Source organism: Schistocerca americana, chromosome 4 (assembly GCF_021461395.2).
Source record: "Schistocerca americana isolate TAMUIC-IGC-003095 chromosome 4, iqSchAmer2.1, whole genome shotgun sequence".
Classification (NCBI taxonomy): domain Eukaryota; kingdom Metazoa; phylum Arthropoda; class Insecta; order Orthoptera; family Acrididae; genus Schistocerca; species Schistocerca americana.
The window spans coordinates 766,293,691-766,319,826 of NC_060122.1; the positions used below are offsets into that span (position 1 = coordinate 766,293,691).

Here is a 26,136-nt window from a genome sequence, read left to right on the forward strand (position 1 = left end):
AAAAAAAATTAATCGAATCAGACTGCATCTTCTAAGAACAGTGCTGATGGTATTTATTGTTGAACAAGATTTCATTGCTGATGTATGAGGCCAAAATTAAACTACGCACGAATCACGGAGAAAAATATTTCTGGTAGCATACTTCAGTGTTGTGTGCAGGTGGTATTCTGTGGTTCCCTTTCATGATCAATTTGCTAAGAATAATTAAATCCATCGAAGACAAAAATTATAAAAGCCCTGATGTGCGATCTGTAATTTTAGTGATATGAACACAACTTACAGTCAGCATTATTACACTACGTCAGGTGGAATTCTTGTGCAATTCGAACAAAATAACTATCCGGGAGAAGTTGCAGTATGAATAATGCATTATACATGCGTATAATATTGTCAGTATCATTCACAAAATCAAATCAATGCAACTGCTAAACAACAGAGTGAATTCAAGCCGCATAATACCATAGAGTATCATATCATCCATACTCATTGCATTTGGCCATGTTGATGGTACTCAAAACCGCCACAGTGTTCTGTCAGACTAATCGTCCAATAGTTTTAACAAGTGCATTCCTTTGGTGATGTAATGATAATAAGGTGACGTCTTCCGGTAAATTCTTATGGGGCAAAACCAGTTCAAATTTACGAGCTTCGAAGAAGAAACTGAAAGACCAGTTTGTCTCCAACGTACAGTGACTGACTGCAAATTCACAGACGGAGATTTCTGTGAACAGAACAAGTGTGAAAAGCCTGTGGTGATCTGTACAGAGGTCGCAGCCTGGAGAGAGTGCAAGGCGAGCAGACGATCGCCAGTGTAGCTGGCGGGGTCTGCCGGGGTCGCGGGTCGCGGCAGTGGCGGCTCGGAGCGCGCAGCCCCCACCCCAGCCGCGACGCCGCAGCTCACACACGCCGCTCACTTTTACCCGGGAAGGACTGGCGTTGCTCCTCCCTATATAAGCCGCCAGCGGCCGGCGTCTGCACGGCACTCGTCTCCTCTCCAGCAGCAGCCAGCAGCGCACTCACCAGCCGCGATCCAACGCTGCACCATGGCCTTCAGAGCACTGGTGAGTCTACCGCAGGGCTCCACTCTGGGACCACTTTTGTTACAGACGCCATCGCGTGCTTCTAGCAGGGGCGGGAAGTACATAGAGGGTCTTTGGGTGAGTCTACCGCGGGGTGCCACTCTGGGACCACTTTTGTTAAAGACGCCATCGCGTGCTTCTAGCAGCAAGGGCAAGTACGTAGGGGATCTTTGGGTGACTCTACCGCGGGGTGTCACTTGCATGTGGTATGGAACGTAGAGGGCCTTTTAATGAGTTTCCCGCAAGGCACTGCTCCAGAACCATTTTTATCACAAACGCTCACCGTCACCATTCACACGATTCTAGCAATACCAGCCAGCACATAGAGGGCGTCTTCTGGTGAGTCTACCATAGGACACCATTCCTCGACACTTCTGTTACAAGTAGGTTTTGTCAACACGGCAGAGAGTCCATAAGAGGTCTTTGATGAGTCTCCTAAAGCGCAATACTCCAGGAGCACTGATGTTACAAACAAACACCGTTACTAAAGTTTAACTCTTTTGGGTTGTTAGGCCGCGTCATATTTCCTTCTAAAATAATCGACGTTTCGACCCCTCTGCTGGGATCTTCTTCAGGATGTTCTAGCAATAGTGGACACTGAAACATCTTAAATCTTCTGGGTTGTTAGGCCGCGTCATATTTCCTTCAAAAATAATCGACGTTTCGACCCCTCTGTTGGGATCTTCTTCAGGACGTTCTAACAGTAGTGGACACCAAAACATCCTGAAGAAGATCCCAGCAGAGGGGGCGTAAACGTCGATTGTTTTATAAAGAAATATGACGCGGCCTAACAACCCAGAATATTTTAACTTTAGTGACAACGGCCACGAAAGACTGCAGACTTACATAAGGAACGTTACCATTCTTACGGTTCTAGCAGAGTAGGGAAGTACATTGTGGGTGGGAGATTGTCTCGAGGTGAGTTTTCAAGAGGACAACACTCTGGGACCACTTTATTACTGTCCACGTGGATCTAGAAGCTAGGGGTCTTTCCAGTTGCTTTCTCCAGAAACCGTTCGACTGTTCTTCTAGCACAGTCAGTTAACAACTGTTCGCTTATTCCAGGAAGAATACGCAAACTCCCAGGCAAAGAGTATTCAATCCATGTAGAACACCGTTACATAACCCTCATTCAGTCGATTCTGTAGAAGTGTCCGCCGTTCTGGATCTCTTAAGAGGGAGGAGAGATTTAAAAAAAGAGCTTGTCTCTACACTGATTTATTTTGTTACCGTGACAGTACCAGAGAAACGGTCAGAAAAGTCCAGAGAGAAATTTATAATAAAAGAAATTATTGTGCATTGGCAAGTAACTTACTCTCAAAATTTCGAAATACCATGTTCAAATGCATCAAGCATTTTCCTCCAACTTATATCTTGCCTAAGGACCACGAGGATAAAATCTGATTAGTTCGGTTGTCGACAGTGAGGAACCAAAATCTTGACTCAGACATACTATCCACGAATGCAAGAGGAGTGGGTTATGTTTCTATTGGTACATATCTCTGCGTACACGTTAAAGTGTCTTGCAGAGTGCAGAAGCAGATGATGGAGAGAAATACCATCACCATTGATGTACTATTTTGCGCACGCTTGCTGAAGAACACGCTGAATGATTACAGTTCTATTGATGAAACAAAAAAATGAAATCTAATCACAATTTCGTCGAATGATATTTAATCTTAGGTAGTTTCACGAATTTACCATGGCTTCGAATGGTAGGACAGATTTCTTTTCAAAATTATAAGGTGTTTATCCAGTATTATGAACAGAATGGTGCGTACTATTAACAAAAAAATTTAACATATGGTATAGTATAAACACATGGAAAAAATGTATAACTTGCACATTAAATTTTAAGATTGATTGAAGGTCGAAACTCATTGCGCCGTTTACCCGGCAAATATGTGACACGTCACAGCATTCTTCTTGTCATTTTAGTAATGAGGATCTTAGTCCTTCCCGAACTGTTCATCACTGTAGCTCACCAATTATTTTAACCTTAGGATAACATACTAAAAAGTTGTTTTCACTAACCTTAGTTAAAAACAACGAGCCTGAAACTCGTCTCGTTCTTGGAGTAAGCACTCCGACTGAGAAATAAAAGAGCAGAAGTTGTTTGAGTAAGAGTTTTTAAGCGACCCCAGCGCTACCTTCTCGGGAAAAACATTGGTGGCGCCAGCCATTGCGTCTCCCGTAGTTCCAGTCTTAGTTGCACTAAACCGAGAAGCAGAAGAAGCTGCTATTAAAAGTCGATGGGGCTTCAAATTCTAGAACAGTGCCGAAACAGTACACAGAGCCGCCGTCCTTACACACAGAATAGAAAATCATTACAAGAGCTTAATGGAAATTAGCAACAACGCACTTTAGTAATTAATCTACTAATCCTTGTAAAAGATTATTTGAATTTTAAGTGTGCGAAATGCGAAAGCTTACATTCCGGCAGGGCGATGAGACGAAGGAAGTCTTAAGAAGAGGTGTGGAAACGAAACACACTTACAGCCTAATGCATAAAATAAGAAGAAGGTTATTTTCAAATGAAAACCTCACCTTCCGTTGATGTTGCCGAGAATATTTTTGCGGGAATTTCAATTCAGTTGGAAAGGGACGAGATGAGAGTCGACCACGGTCTTGTGAGGTAAACAAGCCAGTTATCATGGATTACAAATGGGTTATAGGTACCAAACAGGGACTCAAATGTGCATGTTTCTCTTTCGTGGGACAAACATTACCAGAGTAGCAGCCGGAAGTATGCAATCACCACATACTCTCCAAAGAGTAAGAAAAACCGATTTCTGAACCGCTCCATCACTTGAATACATGAAAGTTTGCGTACAGATAAATTGACGAGAATTTTGATCCGCTTTCGAACGCGTTAACCACTGTGCGAGGGTGTCCAGTACATGAAAAGGTATCATTTTCTCCATGAGATTACAGATTTTATCAATAAGGTAACCACTGAGGGTTTTGGAACGTCCGTCGCGAAAAAAATCAGAATAAAGCTTTCCGTGATGTTAACTACTGTCGTCATTGGCAGGATATGTAACTTTAATAAGTTTTCGCAGTCACAGCTGACCGGGAACGCGTAACTGACAGGTGCGAGTGAGAGGAGAGGAACGAGAATTGTAGCGGGTGTTTTTCGCTTCGCTGCGGAGTGGAGAACAGGATGGATGGAGCGAGGCAACCGCTAATCGCAGTGCGCGATTCCCTGAGTGGGGCGAACCGCCGTCACGCTCGCAGCACTGCGGCACGAAAGCAGTCGACTGTAACCACGCGCTTTTCCGCTCGGCGCAGGCCACGCTATCTTTCTGTCTCAATACTCACTGAAATGCTGAAAGTCTGAAAGCTGAGTCTGCTGAACACCGAGTTTAGAGTTTCACGCTTTGTCAGTAAATATATCTGCTTACAATTTTTGCTCCTCCTGTCACACAAAGTGCAAGAAAGTTCGCATAGCAGTATGTACTGGAAAGTGACGTGTGTGTGTGTGTGTGTGTGTGTGTGTGTGTGTGTGTGTGTGTGTGTGTGAGGGGGGGGGGGTGTTGAACCGAAACAGACAGTGCTACGGAGAAAGTAATGGGTTCATGTCCTACAGGAGCCTAGTTCATATCACCATGAGGACATACAGACTCAGATTTTCTGTGGACTTTGCCGGCCGAAGTGGCCGCGCGGTTCTGGCGCTGCAGTCTGGAACCGCGAGACCGCTACGGTCGCAGGTTCGAATCCTGCCTCGGGAATGGATGTGTGTGATGTCCTTAGGTTAGTTAGGTTTAACTAGTTCTAAGTTCTAGGGGACTAATGACCTCAGCAGTTGAGTCCCATAGTGCTCAGAGCCATTTGAACCATTTTTTTTCTGTGGACTTTCTAAAGCACTTCAGGCAAATGGTGGGATCATGCCTGTGACTTAGCCACGCACTAATCCTTCCCCAACTTTGTCAAGCTGAGCTTGTGCTCCACATCTAACGACGCCGCTGTCGACGGGACACTGAACTTTAACGTGAGTCGTTTTCTCCGCAGGCGTAGTTTCAGCTGCTCAATCCCGAATAAATTTTTATTCGCAAACGTTAATACCCTCTCATCCCTAGCTGAATTCGTCGTACCATAAATACAGTCCCTAAACTGAAGAATGTAAAATCCGATAAGAAGATTATGATAACATAACGATTATATTAAAAGATTCTCTCTGTGTCACACCTTTTTTATAGCTTCACCCAGTTTATAAATTTTTTGGGCCAAAACATTCACCACGAACCAGTATGAGGAAAATTAGATTCGGAGCGTCACATCAGTAACACAGTACATACATTCACCATACATTTAGCGCTTGTATGTGGTCCAACATCTGTACTCCTTGTGGCGGAGGGTACTTTTGGTACCATTCATACTTACGCACTTAATTGTTCCAGTCGCGAACAGTGCGTGGCAAAAGGATTCTTACAATGAATGTGTCAACTATCTTCCTTTTTTAAGACGACTTTTGTCTGCCGTTTTCACTTTACATCGCTCCAGACAGTTTTTCTCTGATATATTATGCTTGTTACTGTTCCAAGTGATTTATCGCCAACTGTGTAATCGAATCATTTATTAAAAGGTAAGCGTAACTGTTTAGTTACTATCCATTTCCTCCGTCCTCTCGCTTTAGTGTGCTGTTTATTTTTTGATGCAAAGATACTCAAAGATTTGTGAAGGGGATTTGCAGCAAATTTACCGCCGGATTTGAGTATAAACAGTAAACCATAATGTATGGTGCAAAATTATGGGGTTGGCAATGCGCGATACTAGAAGTAAAATCCCCGCAGTAAAATGGCCCTTCAAGCAAATCATTTGCGAAAAAACCGCGATTTTATTATTATCAGACAATGTTGACTTCATCTTTGTAAACGTCGTCATACATATGAAACGTATCTAGCAATGATTAACAAAAGATATTGGATATTATGATAGAAGTCAAGTCGCTTTTAATCATCGAGACTTTCATGAGTGCTGCCTGTTAAGAATGTCCAGTGTCTCGACTTTGCAGCTGTTTTCAATATTGTACTCATCTCCACAGGGAACTTTGAATTCTTTTGAGTACATTTAGTTCTTTACGAAATTTCTGAGAAGCACTTATTTCATTCCATCAAACAGTATCACGGGAATGCAGTACACTTTTAACGTGACCTCAGACAAAAACAGCTGAGGAAATTGTATCAGCTGACCTTTTGCGTCCAACAAAACTACCTCCGACTTCTGTAGCGTCTCCTTCCAAGAATCCTTGAGAATGTTCCCTTAGAGAAACGTCAACGTACACGGCAGAGCTCCGTCACATTTTGATGCAACCGTTCGACTGTGTCGTGAAAAATGGATAAGTCGAGACGGACCTGTGGGTGGCAAGGGAGGCGAAACTACTGATTCGTGGCAGGCGTAACTCACGTAATTCGTGACTACGTTTGTGAAACATACTAATACAAATTTTGACACATGTTATACCGCCGAATTTATTTCCCAAGGTCATATAATGTACCGTTAAAAACAAGAATTTTCGTGTAACCATCTTTTCTTCATTTTTTCGCTAGATGAAGAAGTTACTTCACCACCCATCACAAAGGGAGCCTCTATCAACAGTGCTATTTGTCGAAGACCTTCCTGTGCTCTCCTTAATCTATTAGAAAATTTACATTACACTCTATGTCATTTAAGTAGTTGTCTCGTTTGAACAGGGAAGATTACGAAAGGCATTTGTGACTGGCATGTACGAAAATGAAGGAATGAAACTGTCAAGGTGTCTCTCGTTTACACCTCCTCAGTCCCCGTAAATTTACAAAATGGTTCCAAAAACAGGTCTTCCTAACGAAAAGTTCCTAATTCGCGTCTTTACCTTAGTGTATATGTCGGGAACCACGTGCTGGTTGTGGAAACAGTAACCGCTCTTAGTATGCACCAACGGTTTAGCTCTCCAGCCAAAACATTAGTCAGTCCCATGCAATCACACAGTGGTTGCTTTGGTGACTTGCAGATGGTTTATAACTCGCACCACATAGTCACGTGAGCCTCCACTGCTCATGCATGCCGTGGCACTGAAACGGTATGTGTGAGCGCCAGTCGATTGTATGGAATCAGCGCATTAAGATGGCTCTACTTGGAAACGTGACACAATAGCAGTAAGAATGTGCGCATGACCGCATCTTCAGTTTAATCCCTCGAGTTTTTGGCCTGTCAATGAGGATTGTCCAACGTGTCTACAAGAAATGATTTACTACTCGTAGCCACGTGATGTACCGAACATCGACCGTAAAAATAGCACAACAGTCAGTGCCTTTCAGTGACAGTCGGATTCGGACAGGAGCTGCTATTGTCAGTAAACGACAGTTCATCTAAGCCAGTTTTCGAACGAAGGGAACTGAATCTCATGAACCTTTCGATGTACGGTCCGCCCATCTAGTCTTCAGCATTCTTCAGTACCACGACATTTCAAACTAACATATTCTCCTCTTGTCTGAACTGTATATTGCCCACGTTTCGCTTCCGTGCAATGGTACACACCAGACAAATACTTACAGAAAAGATTTCGTGACACAGAAATTTACATGCGATGCTTACAAATTGCCCTTTTTCAGAAACTTTTTTCTTGCTACTGCCAGTCTGAATTCTATGTTGTATCTAGTTCGGCCATCATTAGTTATTTTTCTGACCAGGTAGAAAACTCATGTACTTCTTTTAGTGTCTCATTTTCTAATCTAGTCATCTGATTTAGTTCGAGTATATTTCATTACATTTGTTGTACTTTTGTTGATATCTAATGTTACATCCTCTGCTCAAGACACTATCTATTCTGTTCAACTGCTCTTCGAAGTCCTTTGCCTTCTCTGACTGAATCACAATAACATAGACAAACGCCAAAGTTTTTATTCCTTCTCCCTAAACTATAATTCCTTTTCAAAATTTATCCTCACTTACCTTTACCACTTGCTCAATGCAAAGAGTGAAAAATACCGGGAATAGGCTACAATGCTGTCTCATTCCCTTCTCAACTATACTGCTTTCCTTTTCATGCCATTCGACTAACTCAAGTTTGGTTTTTGTACAAGTTGTAGATGACCTTGTGTTCCCTGTGTTTTATACTTTCTATTACTGAGGCATTACTAGAAAATTATTTTAAATTCTCAGATTATGTACAGCAGAATGTAGATAGAATGAATCTCCACTTGGCAGTAGAGTGTGTGCGTATTTGAAACAAGCAAAAAGGGAGAGCGCTCTACAGAGTCGTGCTTGGATTGCACAGTCGGTTGGTCATTTGTCCGCTAAAGGGAAGGGTTTCAGGTTCGAGTCTCGAGAGAGAACATAGTTTTAATTCACCAGGAAATTTCATAATGTAAATATTTTCATCCAGGTCCATACCTTTCTCGCTTCTACGTGTTTAGAAGCATCACCAGCAGTGACATATGTTTATCTCTTCCTATGGATGTCCGCTATCGTATATTTCGTATGAAAGAGCTTAGCCTTTAATCCTCTTCTCCTCTCCATCGATAACTGGAGTCGATATAACAATTCGTGAAGTTGAGAAAGTTAGCGATTCACGTCAATTATAACTGAGAAAATAAGCGTGTACCTCGAACAGGCGCAGAGAGTGGATCTGACAGGAAATTTCCCCTCCGATAATAATCTCTTTGGACCCACGGATGGAGAACTAACAGAGAGAAAGTTCAGTGCGATGGCCATCTAGTGGGCCCCCGGGCCGGGCGAATGAAACACTTTCTCACTCTGTAGCGATGGGTGTGACTGCCATTACTCGACATGGAAAGTAACGGCCTTTCCCCTGCCGTCAATTGGGGAACGGACTACAGGTTAAAGTGGGAGGTGCCAACCTTGGCTGCAACCAGTTACAAGCATTTCTGAACTCCAGCAATACTGAGGAGTTTTTAGAGAAGATTTACTCTTAGGAACAGCTTCAAAGGCGTCCAACTTTAGCCTCTGAACTGCTGCCGGTTGTACTCGTCTTGCGAATATAGCAACTACACATGGTTTCCCAGGTGATAAGGAGAATATTCTGAGAGGTGACAATAATGACTATGTGAAATAAAAAAGTTCATAGAAACATAAACTCTGCTTCCTATGGTTACCGAAACAGATGCCTATGAATGTTTATCGTACATATTAAATGGTTTTATTATATTATTTATTGTCTGTATTAATTATTATTTAGTTTTCGCGTAACAAATTTTCAGCAGTTCTTGAAACTTTTCAATACTTTGTCTCACTGTTTAAGTAGTTTGTGACATTGTTTCTACAGCTCGTAACACATTTTCAACAGCTTGTAATAGACCTACTAGAATTCTCTGTTAATCTCCAGAGACCCCGATAAATTGTCAATAGTTCACAATAACAGTACAAAAACTCTCGATACGTTTTTCGTACTCCACCATGAATTTACATCAACTCGCAATTTTCATACAGTCCACAATAAATTTATTAAATGTCTGCTTCAGTCATCACTGAATTTCTGTACAGTCAGAAGAACATGTGTTGCTTGTTTTGTGCATCCTTAAGTTCGTTCATAAAGACAGAAGTTTAATTTGTACACCTGCATCTTGGTCCAGGGACATAAACATAATTTTAATGGTGTTAGGGCTGAAGATAACGTCGGACATGTCAGATACTATTAAGATCAGTCCACCAATTACGCAAATTCCGTCACCCATAAGGACAGATTCCGTCAGACTGAATAAATTGTATCTCAGTCTTCTAATTGTTCAAATAATGAATTTCCAAAATAATAGATACAAGATACAGATGTGCGGAGAATGTGTTCAGTCTCTAAATATATTCAGAATAGAGCAGCGTCCACATGAATTTCATGAGCAATTGAATCACATTCCAGAATATTAAAGGGTGACGGCGCAATGGACACGAATTTGGAAGAAGCGAGTTTCAAATACGCACCCAACGGTCCGAATTTCAGTTTTCCGTTGTTTCCCTTAAGCGTTTGAGGTGCGTGTCTGGTTGATTCCCTCTGAAGGACACCACTGACGTCCTCCTCAATCCTTGCCTAATCCGAGTTTGTGCTCCATTAGACAATGATCTCTTCGATAAGTGGGCAAGTGGTGAACGTTACATAGGCCTGAGCAACTTTAGAATAAAGCTACCGACCTCCGCTTTGTGGGTTACGCCATTAAATAGACGATCGCCATCTCGCCAGAAGACTTCGCAAACCGTGACGTGTCGACGAAGCGTGGAGTAGCCTCAGTGGTACGAAAACGCAGTCTCCTGCAGTATCTGCTACCCGCCGAGTCCATTCTGCTGTAATCCGACCAGGTAAACATTCCATGACGTAATACTATTTCTCTCACACTATTCTCAATGGTTCGGATGTCTCTTTGGGCACACAGGTCGATTTTACATACACCCTTACTCTGCATGTGCTCTACACTTGGAAGATTCAAACGCCTGTATGGTGACGTGGAAAGTAATGACAAAAGAAATGCGTTACTACGTTGTCAAACAATGATCGATAAGTAACACTGACATCACTACTATGTCACTAGCTATCTTGCTGAATGACCAAGATGCTGGAAGTCTAATGAAAAAAATGCTATTACTTCCAATTAAATCTAACCTGGTTACAAGATAAAGATTTTTCGAACAGCGATTTTGCCAACGAAAGTTGGATGCTGCGTCTGAACCAGAATTCTCAGCAGAGAATTAAAGTCTTCGTTCCTGCCAGGTACAAGCTGAGACCAATCGAATCATCTGTCGTTAATTCTTACTTTGCTTGAATCTGTTTGTTAATGAGACGAATTTCCAAAGTTCACACTATGAGATCTTGAACTTTAGGGAGACTCCCATTTCATCACTCTAATAAATCTCTAGCTTCATATGAAAGTTTTCGGAAATTCGTTTATGATAAATGTTCAGCCATTAGAGAGACATTCGCAGAGAAGATGAAGTATCATTATTTCTGCCTCACAACGTTAGGTTTAACCGTAATGGTATGTCTATAACTTGAGGGGTCTTAGAAGTAATTCAGTGGGTTTCGAGCGACTACGGCCATTCTTAATATTCACAGGGTCTACAAGCTACATTCGTTTGTTTCCAAGCTGGCAATGTATCCTCTGATGAGGATCATGAAACTAATCCAAGAGGAAAAATTTTCAAAAGAACCAATTGCGGTATTGTTGAGGCGGAAGAATGTCACAAAATGTTGATGATTTGGTTGCCAAACAATTATTGCACAGCTGTCACTGAATGTGTGCAGTTTCGCAATATTGTTTCGAAAGTAGAAGTCATAACACTATAAAAAGTTTTGTGATATATCTGGACATAAACACTTCCGCATATCAGCTTACCGTTCATTTCTGATCAGTAAGCTCTCCAGTCTCGATGGAGACTGCTCTCCAGTCTCGATGAAAGCAAGGTCCGATGACCCCACGTGTAGAAACTACAAACATATCGTTAGTTTGCAGCGGTGTAAACGACGTTCATAATCCGCATTAACACTGCTGCCTGTAAAATAATGTGGGTTAGGGTTGCTGACCCAACCTGCGCGGTGAAAACGCACCTCATGCGTCGCCTATTGCTTGCGCTACAATCAGTTTCCGCAGTAGGGTTGTTTGTTGTCTTCATTTGTTGATAGCATGCTGTTTGAAACGAGAGATCTCCATCAATTGCTGCACGAAATGCAGCCCTTGCGTTGGGAAGTTTGAAACAACAAGTTGAATCATGTGAGCACTCACAGTAGGAAACAAAGGCAGAGCTGCTTGTTCACTACATGACGGCCATGGGTCCCGTTAGACTGAAACTGTTTTGGTTGGCAGGAGAGCCAACACCATGTTACTAGAGGAGGCCGAAAGGCACGCGTTTTAGCTCACGCAGGCTGGCGTGAGGTCTGGAACAGGGCAAGGAAATTAGAATTTAGAAATATTGGTGGAATACTTAACTTTAATCCGTTAATGAAGAACGTCGGTCTTGCCGGTACATGATTCACAATATCAATGGTAACTGATAATGGCGCCTTGCTAGGTCGTAGCAAATGACGTAGCTGAAGGCTATGTTAAACTATCGTCTCGGCAAATGAGAGCGTAAATTGTCAGTGAACCATCGCTAGCAAAGTCGGTTGTACAACTGGGGCGAGTGCTAGGAAGTCTCTCTAGACCTGCCGTGTGGCGGCGCTCGGTCTGCAATCGCTGATAGTGGCGACACGCGGGTCCGACGTATACTAACGGACCGCGGCCGATTTAAAGGCTACCACCTAGCAAGTGTGGTGTTTGGCGGTGACACCACAGAAACAGGCACAGCCTCGGTAGCAGTCGGGTAGTCACAATTACACACTCCTCTATGTTTCTCTTCACCATACCCAGAGTAGCTAGAATGGTCTCAATGTCTGTAATAAACATTTTTATCGCGATGGGAGAGGGATTGTGATCATTATGTTCTAACTGAAAAAAAACATGAGAACTGCTTCTGACCAACTGGGAAACTAGCACTGCAGCGCTATAACATGTTTTCATGGTCAGACAACGGTGTTCCGCGTTCTTGTAACCAGAAAGATAAAAACTAGCGCTGTACATTACGCACGCCGAAGTTGAGTTCCGTAAAATGGTGCTCGGGTTCGAGTCCACGATCACTTAAAGGCCTATCGATTAGCTGGTGAACGTAAAGGTTACGTTCTGAGTTCGTACCTATCCGTACATGGCGGCGAGCGACTTCCCGGGAAAAGTTGCAAGCAAACTGGTCCGTAGACACAGCAAAGTCAGTCTACAGCAACGTCCAAAGGTAAATCTAATACAAAGTCAAAGTACATACCGAGATCGTTAACACTGCACTGGTATGGAGCGTTCCGAACAACTTCATACAGTGGCGTGCTCTGCTCTGGTGTACATTGCAGCCGACTCATAGGCCACTTGCAGCTCTAAAGTCTGCCCAACGCAGCCTTCGTTTCTATCTCAGTGAGCAGCCTCTGTCTGGCTCTGCCTTCCCTATGTCCACAATACTGATCATATCGAAATACTTAATGCTCTCTGCGTCTTCTTCCTTTCCGTATGATGATACGGTATACGTTTCACTGCATAATAAAACAATTCTATGTTTATTTGCCACTAGAAAGTAAATCCGTACAGCCTCTCAGATTGTCTATTGTTATTAATAATTAATTTTCACACAAACAAAAAATCAAACATACACATTTATAAAGGCTAACGCTTAGGGTTCTGCATCACCGATTAATTACAATGTTGCTTGAATGAGTATATGCTATTTCAACAAATACGGCAACAGACCCTTTCTTACGCGTTTTTATTTATACCGATATGTGTTTCGTGCTTTCGCCCTTCTTGAGTTGGCGAAACACGTATTTCAGTATATAAATAGTACATCGTTAAAGACATAGACTGCAGTTTGGATGCTGCAACTGCCTTTCTATTACGCTTGCTGTTGTTCCTATTTTTCGCTTTTGTAAGAGAGGCACAAACAGTTTTTCTTTGCGTGATGCAGAAAAACAGCACAATGTTCGCCATTTTGCCTACTGACATGTTTGTTTACAATCGAAAATAATGTCTACAATCAAACATTACACTTTGCTTACGGCTTCTGAAAATACTGTGGAAGTCACTTGTGTGTGAATATTAATTTTTTTTTAATTTAAGCTTCTGAAAGATTAAAAGCTAAAATTGCTTATTATGCGATAGCCTGAGCCAATTTAGCTTATTTTACAGTTTTTGATGGTTTTAACAATTGCTATGTATGGTTATTTACTAAGTTCGTCACAAAAAGAAAAATTGTTTCTGGCACACTTGTAAATATCGACAATAGGAGCAAAAAGAAACAGTATAGGTACGCTGCTGCAGCATCCAAATTGCATTCAGTGTTTTTAATATTATAGTAATTGAAGACTGAAACACGCATTACTTTAACTGAAGACGGCTGAAACCCCGAAAAGACGTGTTGGTGTAAATCAAAAAAAATAAAATAGTGGCTCATTACTGTATTTCTTAAAGCAATATAATCCACAGCCACGGAGCTCAACAACCAGTAAAATGGATAAATTAAGATTATACATAGTTCTGTAATGATTCACGTCTTTGGAAATCAGTAGGCAAACTGGCAATCCACAGTTAGGGTCTGCTTAAGTTTCAAAGCCACAAAAATGCCTCTAGGCCAAGATACCTGTTCTGCAATGTTGCCAACTCTAAGTGGCCACCGTGACGCATTTAGAACGCTCCCCTTTCTCCAAGTCACCTCGTACTAAATTCCCTTGGCACCTCCGCGCCGATTGTATTCCTGTGACAATGCTTAGCCTCAATTCGGACTGTGCTGTTGTCGTCGTGACTGCCGTGCCTCTGACACTGTGTGTTGGTCCGCAGTTGGTGCTCCTGCTCGCGTCGGTAGTCCTGCACGAGGGAGACGCCGGAGGATTCGGCGGGGGCGGAGGAGGCGGCTATGGCGGCGGCGGCTACGGAGGAGGAGGGGGCGGGTAAGTAACACCAAAAAACCAACACAGGGATAAGGGAAAAAAATCTCAAAAAATCAATTCAGTATTCTACGTTCACCTCTAAATACAGCAGAGAATGCCTTTAATAATCATTCACAAGGGATCTCAAACTGACTCCATCTTTCCAAGATTCCAAAAGGCTTTTCACCTCATTCCTCACAAGCGGCTTCTAGTGACATTGGGTGCCTATGGAGTATCGTCGCAGTTACACGACTTGATTCGTGATTTCTTGTCAGAAAGGTCACTGTTCTTAGTAATTGAGGCGGAGTCACTGAGAGAAATAGAAGTGATATTTGGGGTTCCTGACGGGAGTGTTATAGGCTCTCAGCTGTTCCATATATGTATAACCGACTTAGGAGACAATCTGAGCTTCCCTTGTAGACTGTTTGCATATGATACTGCCGTTTGCCAACTAGTAAAGTCATCAGCTGATCGAAAGGAATTGCAAATTAATTTAGATAAGATACGTTCAGGATTCGAAAGTGGCAATTAACCCTGAGCATCGGAAAATTATGAGCTCCTCCAGATGAGTATTAAGACCATCTGTTAAACTGCAATAATACGAGAAATTACACAAATTTAGAGGGATTATGATTACTATTCACTTTAACTGGTAAGATCACATAGATCACGTTGTGTCAAAGGCGAACCAAACACTGTGTTTTATTGACAGAACACTTATAAGATACTGTAAATGCACTAAAGAGACTACCTAGACTCCCCTTGTCTGTGCTCTTCTGCACTGTTGCTGCGCGGTGCAGAATCCTTGTTTGTTGTTGTGGCCTTCAGTCAAAATATTGGTTTGATGCAGCTTTCCACCACTACTCTATCACGCGCAACGCCCTTCATTTCCGAATGCCTACCGCAACTTACATCTATTTGCATGCTCTATTCATCCTTTGGTCTATCGCTACAATTATCACACCCCTCACGTCCTTCCAACACCAACTGACAATTCGTTGATGCCTCATAACGTGTCGCATCAACCGATGCATTTTTTTTAAAATAAAGTTCTGCGGTAAATTTCTTTTCTCTTCAATTCGATTCAGTGCCTCCTCATTACTTACACAATCTACACATCCAAGTAGCATTGTTACACCTGACATACTTTGCTACGAAGCATATACCGCTCTCGGATGAACGCAATCTAATGGCGCACGCAATCGGATTCATTTCACGGAACGGAACGCTGTATGGCCTTTACAAGCAATGGGAAGGCAACCATAGAAACCGCTACGTCAAAAAAAAAAAAAAAAAAAAAAAAAAAAAAAAAAAAAAAAAAAAAAAAAAAAAAAAAACATTGGCTCTGAGCACTATGGGACTTAACATCTGTGGTCATCAGTCCCCTAGAACTTAGAACTACTTAAGCCTAACTAACCTAAGGACATCACACAACACCCAGTCATCACGAGGCAGAGGAAATCCCTGACCCGCCGGGAATCGAACCCGGGAACCCGAGCGCGGGAAGCGAGAACGCTACCGCACGACCACGAGGTGCGGACCCGCTGCGTTAGACGATGTCTTTAGTCTAGATGTAAATGCCATAGATATGGTTTTTTTGTGTTAAAATACAGCTGTCTAGAAAACGAAATTAGCCCTATTTTTCTCTCTGAATAGCAAGCCATAGTAATCTGTTAGTTTCATATAATCGATGAACTTCTCTTCGAGAAGACATCCTTAACGAATTAGCAACCTTACTTTTCGTTCTCTGTAATTCTGTTTCGTGTTGTCCACTAATTTTATGTATAGTACTCTTTAATCTGGGTAGTAATTTCGACAGACATTGCCACTGCGTACACAGCATCGAATGCCAGAATCCTGATAGTTATTTCCAAGCTTTTACGTGAGGAAACAGTCTCTTTACCCTGAGTCAACTTTACAATAAGTTATGAATGATTTATTGTCGTACTATTATAATTCCACTAATTTCTTTTTTCATGAAAGATAAGGTCAGCGCAGGTCACTAAATCTACGACTTTTTTCGGTCGACACTCGACATAGATTTCTGAAATTTAGATATTAATTTGGTATTTAGGCTTTTGTATGGTCGTATTGTACGATTATCTTTTGTTGACCGCAGTCTTTCCTACTGTTTCAGAAAGAAGTACATTCTTCACGTTCCCATCAAAGTGAAGACGATACATAAATACAACACTGTCTACAAGCACATCAAGAAAGGCAGCGGCGACTACGTCGTTGGTTACACTATAGAGGATGGTCATCATGGAGGTGGAGGATATGGAGGAGGCGGATACGGAGGAGGTGGAGGATATGGAGGAGGCGGAGGATTCGGAGGTGGCCACGGAGGAGGAATAGCCATAGTGGGTGGAATAGGGGGCGGTCATGGCGGAGGCGGCGGCTACGGAGGCGGCGGCTACGGAGGCGGCGGATATGGAGGCGGCGGTGGTGGCGTGAAAATCGCCATCGTCGGAGGAATAGGCGGAGGCCACGGTGGCGGAGGATACGGAGGTGGCGGAGGATACGGAGGCGGCCACGACGTAGGAGGCGGCTACGGAGGAGGCGGCGGCGGATTCAGCAGTCACGGAGGAGACATCGGGGGTGGATACGGTGGAGGCGGTGGCGGCGGCTTCAGCAGCCACGGAGGCGACATCGGAGGCGGATATGGAGATGGTGGCGGTTTCAGCAGCCACGGTGGAGACATCGGAGGAGGTTACGGCGGAGGCGACATCGGAGGTGGATACGGAGGCGGCGGTGGTTACGGCGGAGGTGGCGGCTTCAGCAGCCACGGAGGAGACATCGGAGGTGGTTATGGAGGCGGTCACCACGGCCACCACAAGAAGTGAGGCCCCAGTTTTCTGCAGTGACGTCGCGCTGCAGTCTTCTCTCTCTCAGGGTGCGCCGGGCTGTGCGCCCAAATTGCGGTCCTCGCAGGAACCGCTCCGAGCCAGTAACCACGGCTATCAGCCAGTAACCACGGCTACCAGCCGTAACCAAGGCCACGAAGGCGAGGAAGGAATCGCTGTGGCCACTTCCTAGTCCCGGCAGCAGAAGCTGCCACTTCAACGTTGTGTTGTCATTGTTACTTTGTTTTCTGTTATACTGTTCGTATTTTTGTACAATTCATAGTCTCTATGAGTAAACATTTCTTATGGAAAAGTAAACTGAGTTGGTACTTTTTGAACCTGAATGCTTCCCGCCTAAATACTGTACTTAAACACAGTATTCATTTACCAAAACATCGCAGAGTTTTTGTCTGACACTAGCTACTGTTTTGTGGAGTCAAAAGGTGAAGCTTTATTTTCTGAACAAGATTTCGGATATTATACAGAACATGGTTAACTTAATTATACAAGGTTTTGTCCAAAACAGTGTGCGAAAAGTGTAACTGATTTATTTGTCCTTCAGTTTGTAAACCATACACTCGTCGCCTTAGAAATTCTCTGCCGTAATCGAACATCCAGTAACTTGCCAACGCTTCCGAACATTTCTTAGTCATTAACCACCGAAAGATAAGCCGAAAAACTATGATATCATCAAAACCCGTTACAGATGCCTCCGATGATGTAAGTGGATAAGGCTCTGAAGTACATTAAGTATTCACAACCTCTAAAGAGTAACTTGCTTGAAACGGAGCCAGCCTAGGCCAAATACACAAACAATGCAGTAAGCTCAACTGGTACAAACAGTGCGTACATAGATCCAAAAACGAAGTAATTACACTACTGGCCATTAAAATTGCTACACTAAGAATAAATGCAGATGATAAACGGGTATTCACTGGTCAAATGTGATTACATTTTCACGCAATTTGGGTGCATAGATCCTGAGAAATCAGTACCCGGAACAACCACCTCTGGCCGTAATAACGGCCTTGATTCGCCCGGGCATTGAGTCAAACAGAGCTTGGATGGCGTGTCCAGATCCAGCTGCCCATGCAGCTTCAACACGATACCACAGTTCATCAAGAGTAGTGACTGGCGTATTTTGACAAGCCAGTTGCTCGGTCACCATTGATCAGACGTTTTCACAATTGGTGAGAGGTCTGGAGAATGTGTGTGCCAGGGCAGCAGTTAAACATTTTCTGTATTCAGAAAGGCCCGTACAGGACCTACAACGTGAGGTCGTGCGTTATCCTTCTGAAATGTAGGGTTTCGCAGGGATAGAATGAATGGTATAGCCACGGGTCGTGACACATCTTAAATGTAACGTCTACTGTTCTAAGTGCCGTCATTGCGAACAAGAGGTCAGCGAGACGTGTAACCAATGGCACCCCATACCATCACGCCGGGTGATACGCCAGTAAGGTAATAACGAATATTCGCTTCCAATCCGCGTTCACCGCGATGTCACCAAACACGGATACGACCATCATGATGCTGTAAACAGAACCTGGATTCATCCGAAAAAATGACATTTTGTCATTCCTGCACCCAGGTTCGTCGCTGAGTACACCATCGCAGACGCTCCTGTCTGTGATGCAGCGTCAAGGGTAACCGCAGCCATGGTCTCCGAGCTCATAGTCCCTGTTGCAGCAAACGTCGTCGAACTATTCGTGCAGATGGTTGTTGTCTTGCAAACGTCCCCATCTGGTGACTCAGGGATCGACACGTGGCTGCACATCCGTTACAGCCATGCGGATAAGATGCCTGTCATCTCGACTGCTAGTGATACGAGGCGATTGGGATCCAGCACGGCGTTCCGTATTACACTCCTGAACCCACCGATTCCATATTCTGCTAACAGTCATTGGATCTCGACCAACGAGAGCAGCAATGTCGCGACACGATAAACCGCAATCGCAATAGGCTACAATCCGACCTTTATCAAAGTCGGAAACGTGATGGTACGCATTTCTCCAGGCAACACCGGGCAACTGCTGTTTGTGTATGAGAAATCGGTTGGAAACTTTCCTCACGTTAGCACGTTGTAGGACCGAGCGAGGTGGCGCAGTGGTTAGACACTGGACTCGCATTCGGGAGGACGACGGTTCAATCCCGCGTCCGGCCATCCTGATTTAGGTTTTCCGTGATTTCCCTAAATCGCTCCAAGCAAATGCCGGGATGGTTCCTTTCAAAGGGCACGGCCGACTTCCTTCCCCGTCCTTCCCTAATACGATGAGACCGATGACCTCGCTGTCTGGTCTCCTCCCCGAAACAACCAACCAACCAGCACGTTGTAGGTGTCGCCACCGGCGCCAAACTTGGGTGAATGCTCTGAAAAGCTAATCATTTGCATATCACAGCATCTTCTTCCTGTCGGTTAATTTTTGCGTCTGTATCACGTCATCTTCGTCGTGTAGCAATTTTAATGGCCAGTAGTGTATGTTACTTGAAACTGCCTGAAGAATCATCCTTCATGACTAAATGGCCGCCAGCCATAGTAGAAGGCCTGAAGTCCGCCGTGCAGTGTGCGAAGGAAAGACTCATGCTATTATTAGATTCGCATTGGGCTTTGATGAGGCTAAACAGCCATATGAGGCAATGGCAAAACAACCATTTTATGATCAAACAGTTAAGCAGACTTTTCGGTTACAAGACATGCACAAAGCCGCTATAGTCCTGTAGGTAAGGGGTCACAGCGCCCTTTATGGCAATAAATCGTCAGATAAACTTGTAAAGAAATGTGATTTAATGTGCTATCAAGATCAATACAGGATCCTATAAACCGACCTAACCACTGTGCCAAAAAGACAACAGAGAACAATACACAATAAACTGAGGCAGGAATCATAAGCTACTAATCAGCAAGAACGTGAAAAACATTAGCTCACGAAAAGAAATGTTTAGGACTGTTGTATAATGTCGGCAGCCGAGCGTAATGAGCACCACAGGACTCCAGTTCTTGCAGTAACTGCAACTTGTAAAGCTCCATGTGCAGGCGTCGTTTCAGAACACCCCACAACGTTTTCAAGAAAGTTAAAGTTCCTGGCCTGCCCCTCTTTTGGACTTCTGAGGGCTCCGTGTGATCGCGTCTCGCCTCATGATGCTTTCGGGATGATGCCATCTGTAAATCTGTGGTGCCAGCCCGTGACTTGGCAATTAGTTTGATCGTAGGTGGAGTGAAGTCTTTCCTTAGCCGAGCCACTGGGGGGGGGGGGGGGGGGGGGAATAGGGTTGTAATCCCATCGCCCCAGCCACCTTTTCATCACCAGGAAAAATCGCCGGTAATTATCTGATAGCAGGCTGAGTGGATCTGGAACTGGTCTGCAGGGATTGGAACGAGGAAAGATCGCCGCCAGTATCCAGGGTTGAACCCAGGATCTTGACGTCCAGAGTCCAGTGCTTTACCCACTAGTCAACCAAGGCCACACAACATAGCAGACAAGACAGTAAAAGGAGAACATCGCAAAACGTAATAAAGCTGAGGATATACCCGCCAAAATCAATACGGAGTATCTTGTCACTTCGCACTCCACAACACCATCACTGCGCAACTGAGATAGGCAGTTCCACATTGGACAACGTAAACCGTCTCACCAGTAATGGGCGATAGTAACACCAACGCCTATGAGATCAAGCATATCGTCATACGACATACAATTGTCGTAGCAGAACCAGCCTTGTTAGTTAAAGTGCTATCCGTTTATTAACAACTACGACATTAACAACTACGACAGCCTTGTTAAGTACAAATACACTCCCTTCACTAAAATTTTTAATACGGATAATCGTAGAAACATACCGCCGTTTGAGTCTCGTATAGATTCCCGTATGGTATGGAGGACATAGTGATAGACATCCCAGGGGTTGTGAAGCAGCTGGATGGGTTGAACATAAATAAATCGCCAGGTCCTGATGGGATTCCAATTCGGTTTTACAGAGAGTACTCTACTGCATTGGTTCCTTACTTAGCTTGCATTTATCGCGAATCTCTTGCCCAACGTAAAGTCCCGAGCGACTGGAAAAAGGCGCAGGTGACGCGTGTATATAAGAAGGGTAGAAGTACGGATCCTCAAAATTACAGACCAATATCCTTAACATCGGTTTGTTGCAGGATTCTCGAACATATTCTCAGTTCGAATATAATGAATTTCCTTGAGACAGAGAAGCTGCAGTCCATGCATCAGCACGGCTTTAGAAAGCATCGTTCCTGCGAAACGCAACTCACATGATATCTTGCGAACCATGGATGAAGGGTATCAGACGGATGCCATATTCCTTGACTTCCGAAAAGCGTTTGACTCGGTGCCCCACTGCAGACTCCTAACTAAGGTACGAGCATATGGGATTGGTTCCCAAGTATGTGAGTGGCTCGAAGACCTCTTAAGTAATAGAACCCAGTACGTTGTCCTCGATGGTGAGTGTTCATCGGAGGTGAGGGTACAATCTGGAGTGCCCCAGTGAAGTGTGGTAGGTCCGCTGTTGTTTTCTATCTACATAAATGATCTTTTGGATAGGGTCGATAGCAATGTGCGTCTGTTTGCCGATGATGCTGTGGTGTACGGGAATGTGTCGTCGTTGATTGACTGTAGGAGGATACAAGATGACTTGGACAGGATTTGTGATTGGTTTAAAGAATGGCAGCTAATTCTAAATATAGATAAATGTAAATTAATGCAGATGAATAGGAAAAATAATCCTGTAATGTTTGAATACTCCATTAGTAGTGTAGCGCTTGACACAGTCACGTCGATTAAATATTTGGGCGTAACATTGCAGAGCGATAAGAAGTGGGACAAGCATGTAATGGCAGTTGTGGGGAAGGCGGATGGTCGTCTCCGGTCATTGGTAGAATTTTGGGAAGATGTGGTTCATCTGTAAAGGAGACCGCTTATAAAACACTAATACGACCTATTCTTGAGTATTGCTCGAGCGTTTGGGATCCCTATCAGGTCGGATTGAGGGAGGACGTAGAAGCAATTCAGAGGCGGGCTGCTAGATTTGTTACTTGTTGGTTTGATCATCACGCGAGTGTTACGGAAATGCTTCAGGAACTCGCGTAGGAGTCTCTGGAGGAAAGGAGGCGTTCTTTTCGTGAATCGCTACTGAGGAAATTTAGAGAACCAGCATTTGAGGCTGACTGCAGTACAATTTTACTGCCGCCAACTTACATTTCGCTGAAAGACCACAAAGATAAGGTAAGAGAGATTAGGGCTCGTACAGAGGCATATAGACAGTCATTTTTCCCTCGTTCTGTGGAGTGGAACGGGGAGAGAAGATGCTAGTTGTGGTACGAGGTACCTTCCGCCACGCACCGTATGGTGGATTGCGGAGTATGTATGTAGATGTAGATATAAATAAAATGTTTTTTAAGCATTACTCATATGATTATGCCCGACGTCACAGCCACTACTGTTACTAACGTCACCTAGTGGTGAGATTGTTTACCTGACCAGATACTCCTCTTATAATAAAATATTAAACAGGCGACCAGTTGCAATGGATAAAGAATTCTTTATCTAGGTTTCAACAAATTTAAATTTGTCTTCTTCAGAAGGTGGCCTAAAGACAATGAGCATCATAGCTTCCATTAGAAAAGTATGAAACTTAAGTCAAGAATAGATTTTAACGTAAATTAGAGAGCTCTTGCATTACAGGAATATGAGAACGACGAACGGTACTTACAATTTTACATTAGTAAGGACTAATGTACCATCGCCGTTTTTACAAATGTCGGCATAGATCCATATGTCAAAATTAAAATATAGCCCTATAAATAGGGTTTGTCACGTAAATATAAAATAGCTCATGGATCTTGCAGAGCTCACAACCGACTAAGTGTAACTGGCCAGCGTAATTACTCTGCGACCAGGGCAGGTGGCGCCCATGGCGCGAACCATGTGCCAATTGGCGTATAAAAGCAACGTGTAAATTATCAGTATTAATAACGTCCTTAGATAAAGTAACAATGAAAAGAAGGAAAGCGTTTAGCACTCTCGTTATAACAGTATGGGAGCCTTGCTACAATTAATGTAGTTATACATCAAAGAGGCAGGTGGCACTTACGCCGAGAGAGTTACGCACAGTGGCATATACAGCGAAAGTATAAAAATTAGATTACTATATGAGTGAAGCCCACAAACGGTATAGATGACAGAACTTTAAAATTGACAATAATGGCTCTTAAGACAGAAATACGAACCCTGGTCCACAATTCAGTTAATACGCATTCGCAGGAAACCAACGTTTGAGAATGTGTATTAACTGAATTGTGGACCAGGGTTCGTAATTCTGTCTTAAGAGCCATTATTGTCAATTTTAAAGTTCTGACATATATACCGTTTGTGGGCTTCACTAATATAGTAATCTAACTTTTATATTTTCGCTGTATATGCCACTGTGCGTAACTCTCTCGGCGTAAGTGCCACCTGCCTTTTTGATGTATAACTACATTAATTGTACCAAGGCTGTTATAACGGGAGTGTTAAACGCTTTCCTTCTTTTCATTGTTACTTTATCTAAGGACGTTATTAATACTGATAATTTACACGTTGCTTTTGTACGCCAATTGGCACATGGTTCGCGCCATGGGCGCCACCTGCCCTCGTCGCAGATTAACTACGCTGGCCAGTTACACTTAGTCGGTTGTGAGCTCTGCAAGATCCATGTACTAATTTACATTTACGTGACAAACGCTATTTCTAGGGCTATATTTTAATTTTGACAAATGGATCTACACCGACATTTGTAAGAACGGCGATGGTACATTAGTCCTTACTAATGTAAAATTGTAAGTACCAGTCGTCGTTCTCATATTTCTGTAATACAAGTGCTCTCTAATTTACGTTAAAATATATTCTTGACTTAAGTTTCATACCAAAACCCAGGCGATCATTGTAGGCAAAACCACCCATTCCTTCCGCCTCCTTGATTTCTATCTCACCGTCTATGGCCGTCCCATCGCCCTCACTCCCACCCTTAAGTACCTTGGCGTCACCCTCGACCGTCGCCTCTCCTGGACTCCCCATCTCCAGACAATCCAAGCCAAGGCACGTTCCCGCCTCCGTCTCCTCAAGCTCCTTTCCGGCCGCAAGTGGGGTCTGGACCCCTCCACCATCCTCCACACCTATAAATCCCTCATCCGCCCTATCCTTTGTTATGCCCATCCAGCATGGATCTCCGCTCCCCCTACCTTATATAAATCCCTCCAAATCCTGGAACGCCATGCTCTCCGCCTCGCCTATTGCATCCGTCTCCCCTCCCCCACACGGATCCTGTATGATCTCATCCCCTTCCCCCACCTCCTCCTTTTCCTTGAAAGGATACGGATCCTGTACACCTCCCGTAAACTTGATCCTCCTCACCTGCTCGTCTCCCCGCTCCTCTCCCACCCCCGCCCGCTGCCGTGCCTGTATTCCCACGTCCCGCCCGGTCTCCATCTCTCCACCCTCCTTACCCTCTCCCAAGGTGGCTTCCGCCAGCTCCCTCTCCCTGATGATGCCCTCCTCCCCTCCATCTACCCCTCCTACCAACTTTGATCTTCCCACCCTCCTCCTGTACTTACTCCTCTGGGCACCCTCCCTCCCTTCTCTCCCTTTTCCCTCCCTCCTCCTTTTCTCCCCCCTCGTCCCCCAGGCCTCCCCTCCCCCGTCCCTATCCTCCTGTCCCCATCTCCTAAGCCGTGGCATCCTCTTTTCCTCCCCTCTCCCCCTCCTCACCCCTGTTCACCTCTTGGCAGGTCCCCGGACTCGCACACGCTCAGTGGACATTCGCGCGCCGGAGATCACCGCCCTCAGTGTATCGTGTGTGCCGTCATGTTTCGTGTTCAGTTTCGCCGTCACGCTCCATTGTTCACCAGTGCCATCGTCTTCTTCAGTGTTTGTGCGTCGGGTCTCCAGTTCGTAGTGTGGATTGTCATCAAGTGTGAACGACTTCTTGTGCTTTTATGTTCTTGTGTCTCCTGTTTTTTTCCCACCGTTTACTAAATGATGTCTCTTCTTTGTTTATCTCCATGTACTCTCTTCGGCTGAAGAGCGGCGTATTGTGCCGCTGCCAGCCTACCTGGTTGTTCAGGTGTCAAACTAACAATAAAGTAAAAAAAAAAAAATAAGTTTCATACTTTTCTAATGGAAGCGCTCTGATGTTCATTGTCCTTAGGCCACCTTCTGAAGAAGACAAATTTGAATTTGTTGAAACCTAGCTAATGAATTCTTTATCCATTGCAACTGGTCGGCTGTTAATAATTTTATTATGTGGAACCGTTGCTGTTGTGCAGCTATGTTTAAAATACTGATATTCTTCTTATCTTCTTCCACTTCGTGGGCCCCACTATATGTACACTAAGCCTTTGCATTTTACTTTTCAACTTTACTAGCTTCACTACCACATTCCGACGTGTGACATTCGACGATCTGATTCATTTAATGTAACATATATTCGTGGAATGTAAGATATTTGATAGAAGAAGTACCCTCAACCTTAAAGAAGAACATGCGAACCCCACTAATGCGGCGTTGGCCAGGTGTTTGTTTACAGCTCTGCGTCCACGGCCGTACCACGCAGAATCTGCCCTTGTCCTTAATGTTTATGACGTCATATCTCGTGAACTATGAGTCGTACAGTGATACAATATTGTAGGTACATTGAGCGGCATATTCAGCTCTTGTCTGCGATCTTTACTGCGAATGGACTTAGTAGTAAGGATGTAATAAATGTAAACGTCATGCATGATGCGACAGTTTTTCACGCATCTCATTTTATA

At 43.9% G+C, this 26,136-nt stretch overlaps 1 protein-coding gene across 1 annotated transcript; it reads left to right on the plus strand.

Annotated features, from left to right (window-relative positions):
• The first annotated feature begins 994 nt into the window (after positions 1-994).
• Positions 995-17,557, plus strand: LOC124613786 (glycine-rich cell wall structural protein 1.8-like). Its single transcript, XM_047142508.1, has 3 exons — positions 995-1,061; positions 14,408-14,517; positions 16,634-17,557. Exons 1-3 carry the CDS (start codon positions 1,044-1,046, stop codon positions 17,337-17,339), a joined length of 834 nt encoding a protein of 277 aa, XP_046998464.1. The 5' UTR covers positions 995-1,043; the 3' UTR covers positions 17,340-17,557.
• Positions 17,558-26,136: the final 8,579 nt, after the last annotated feature.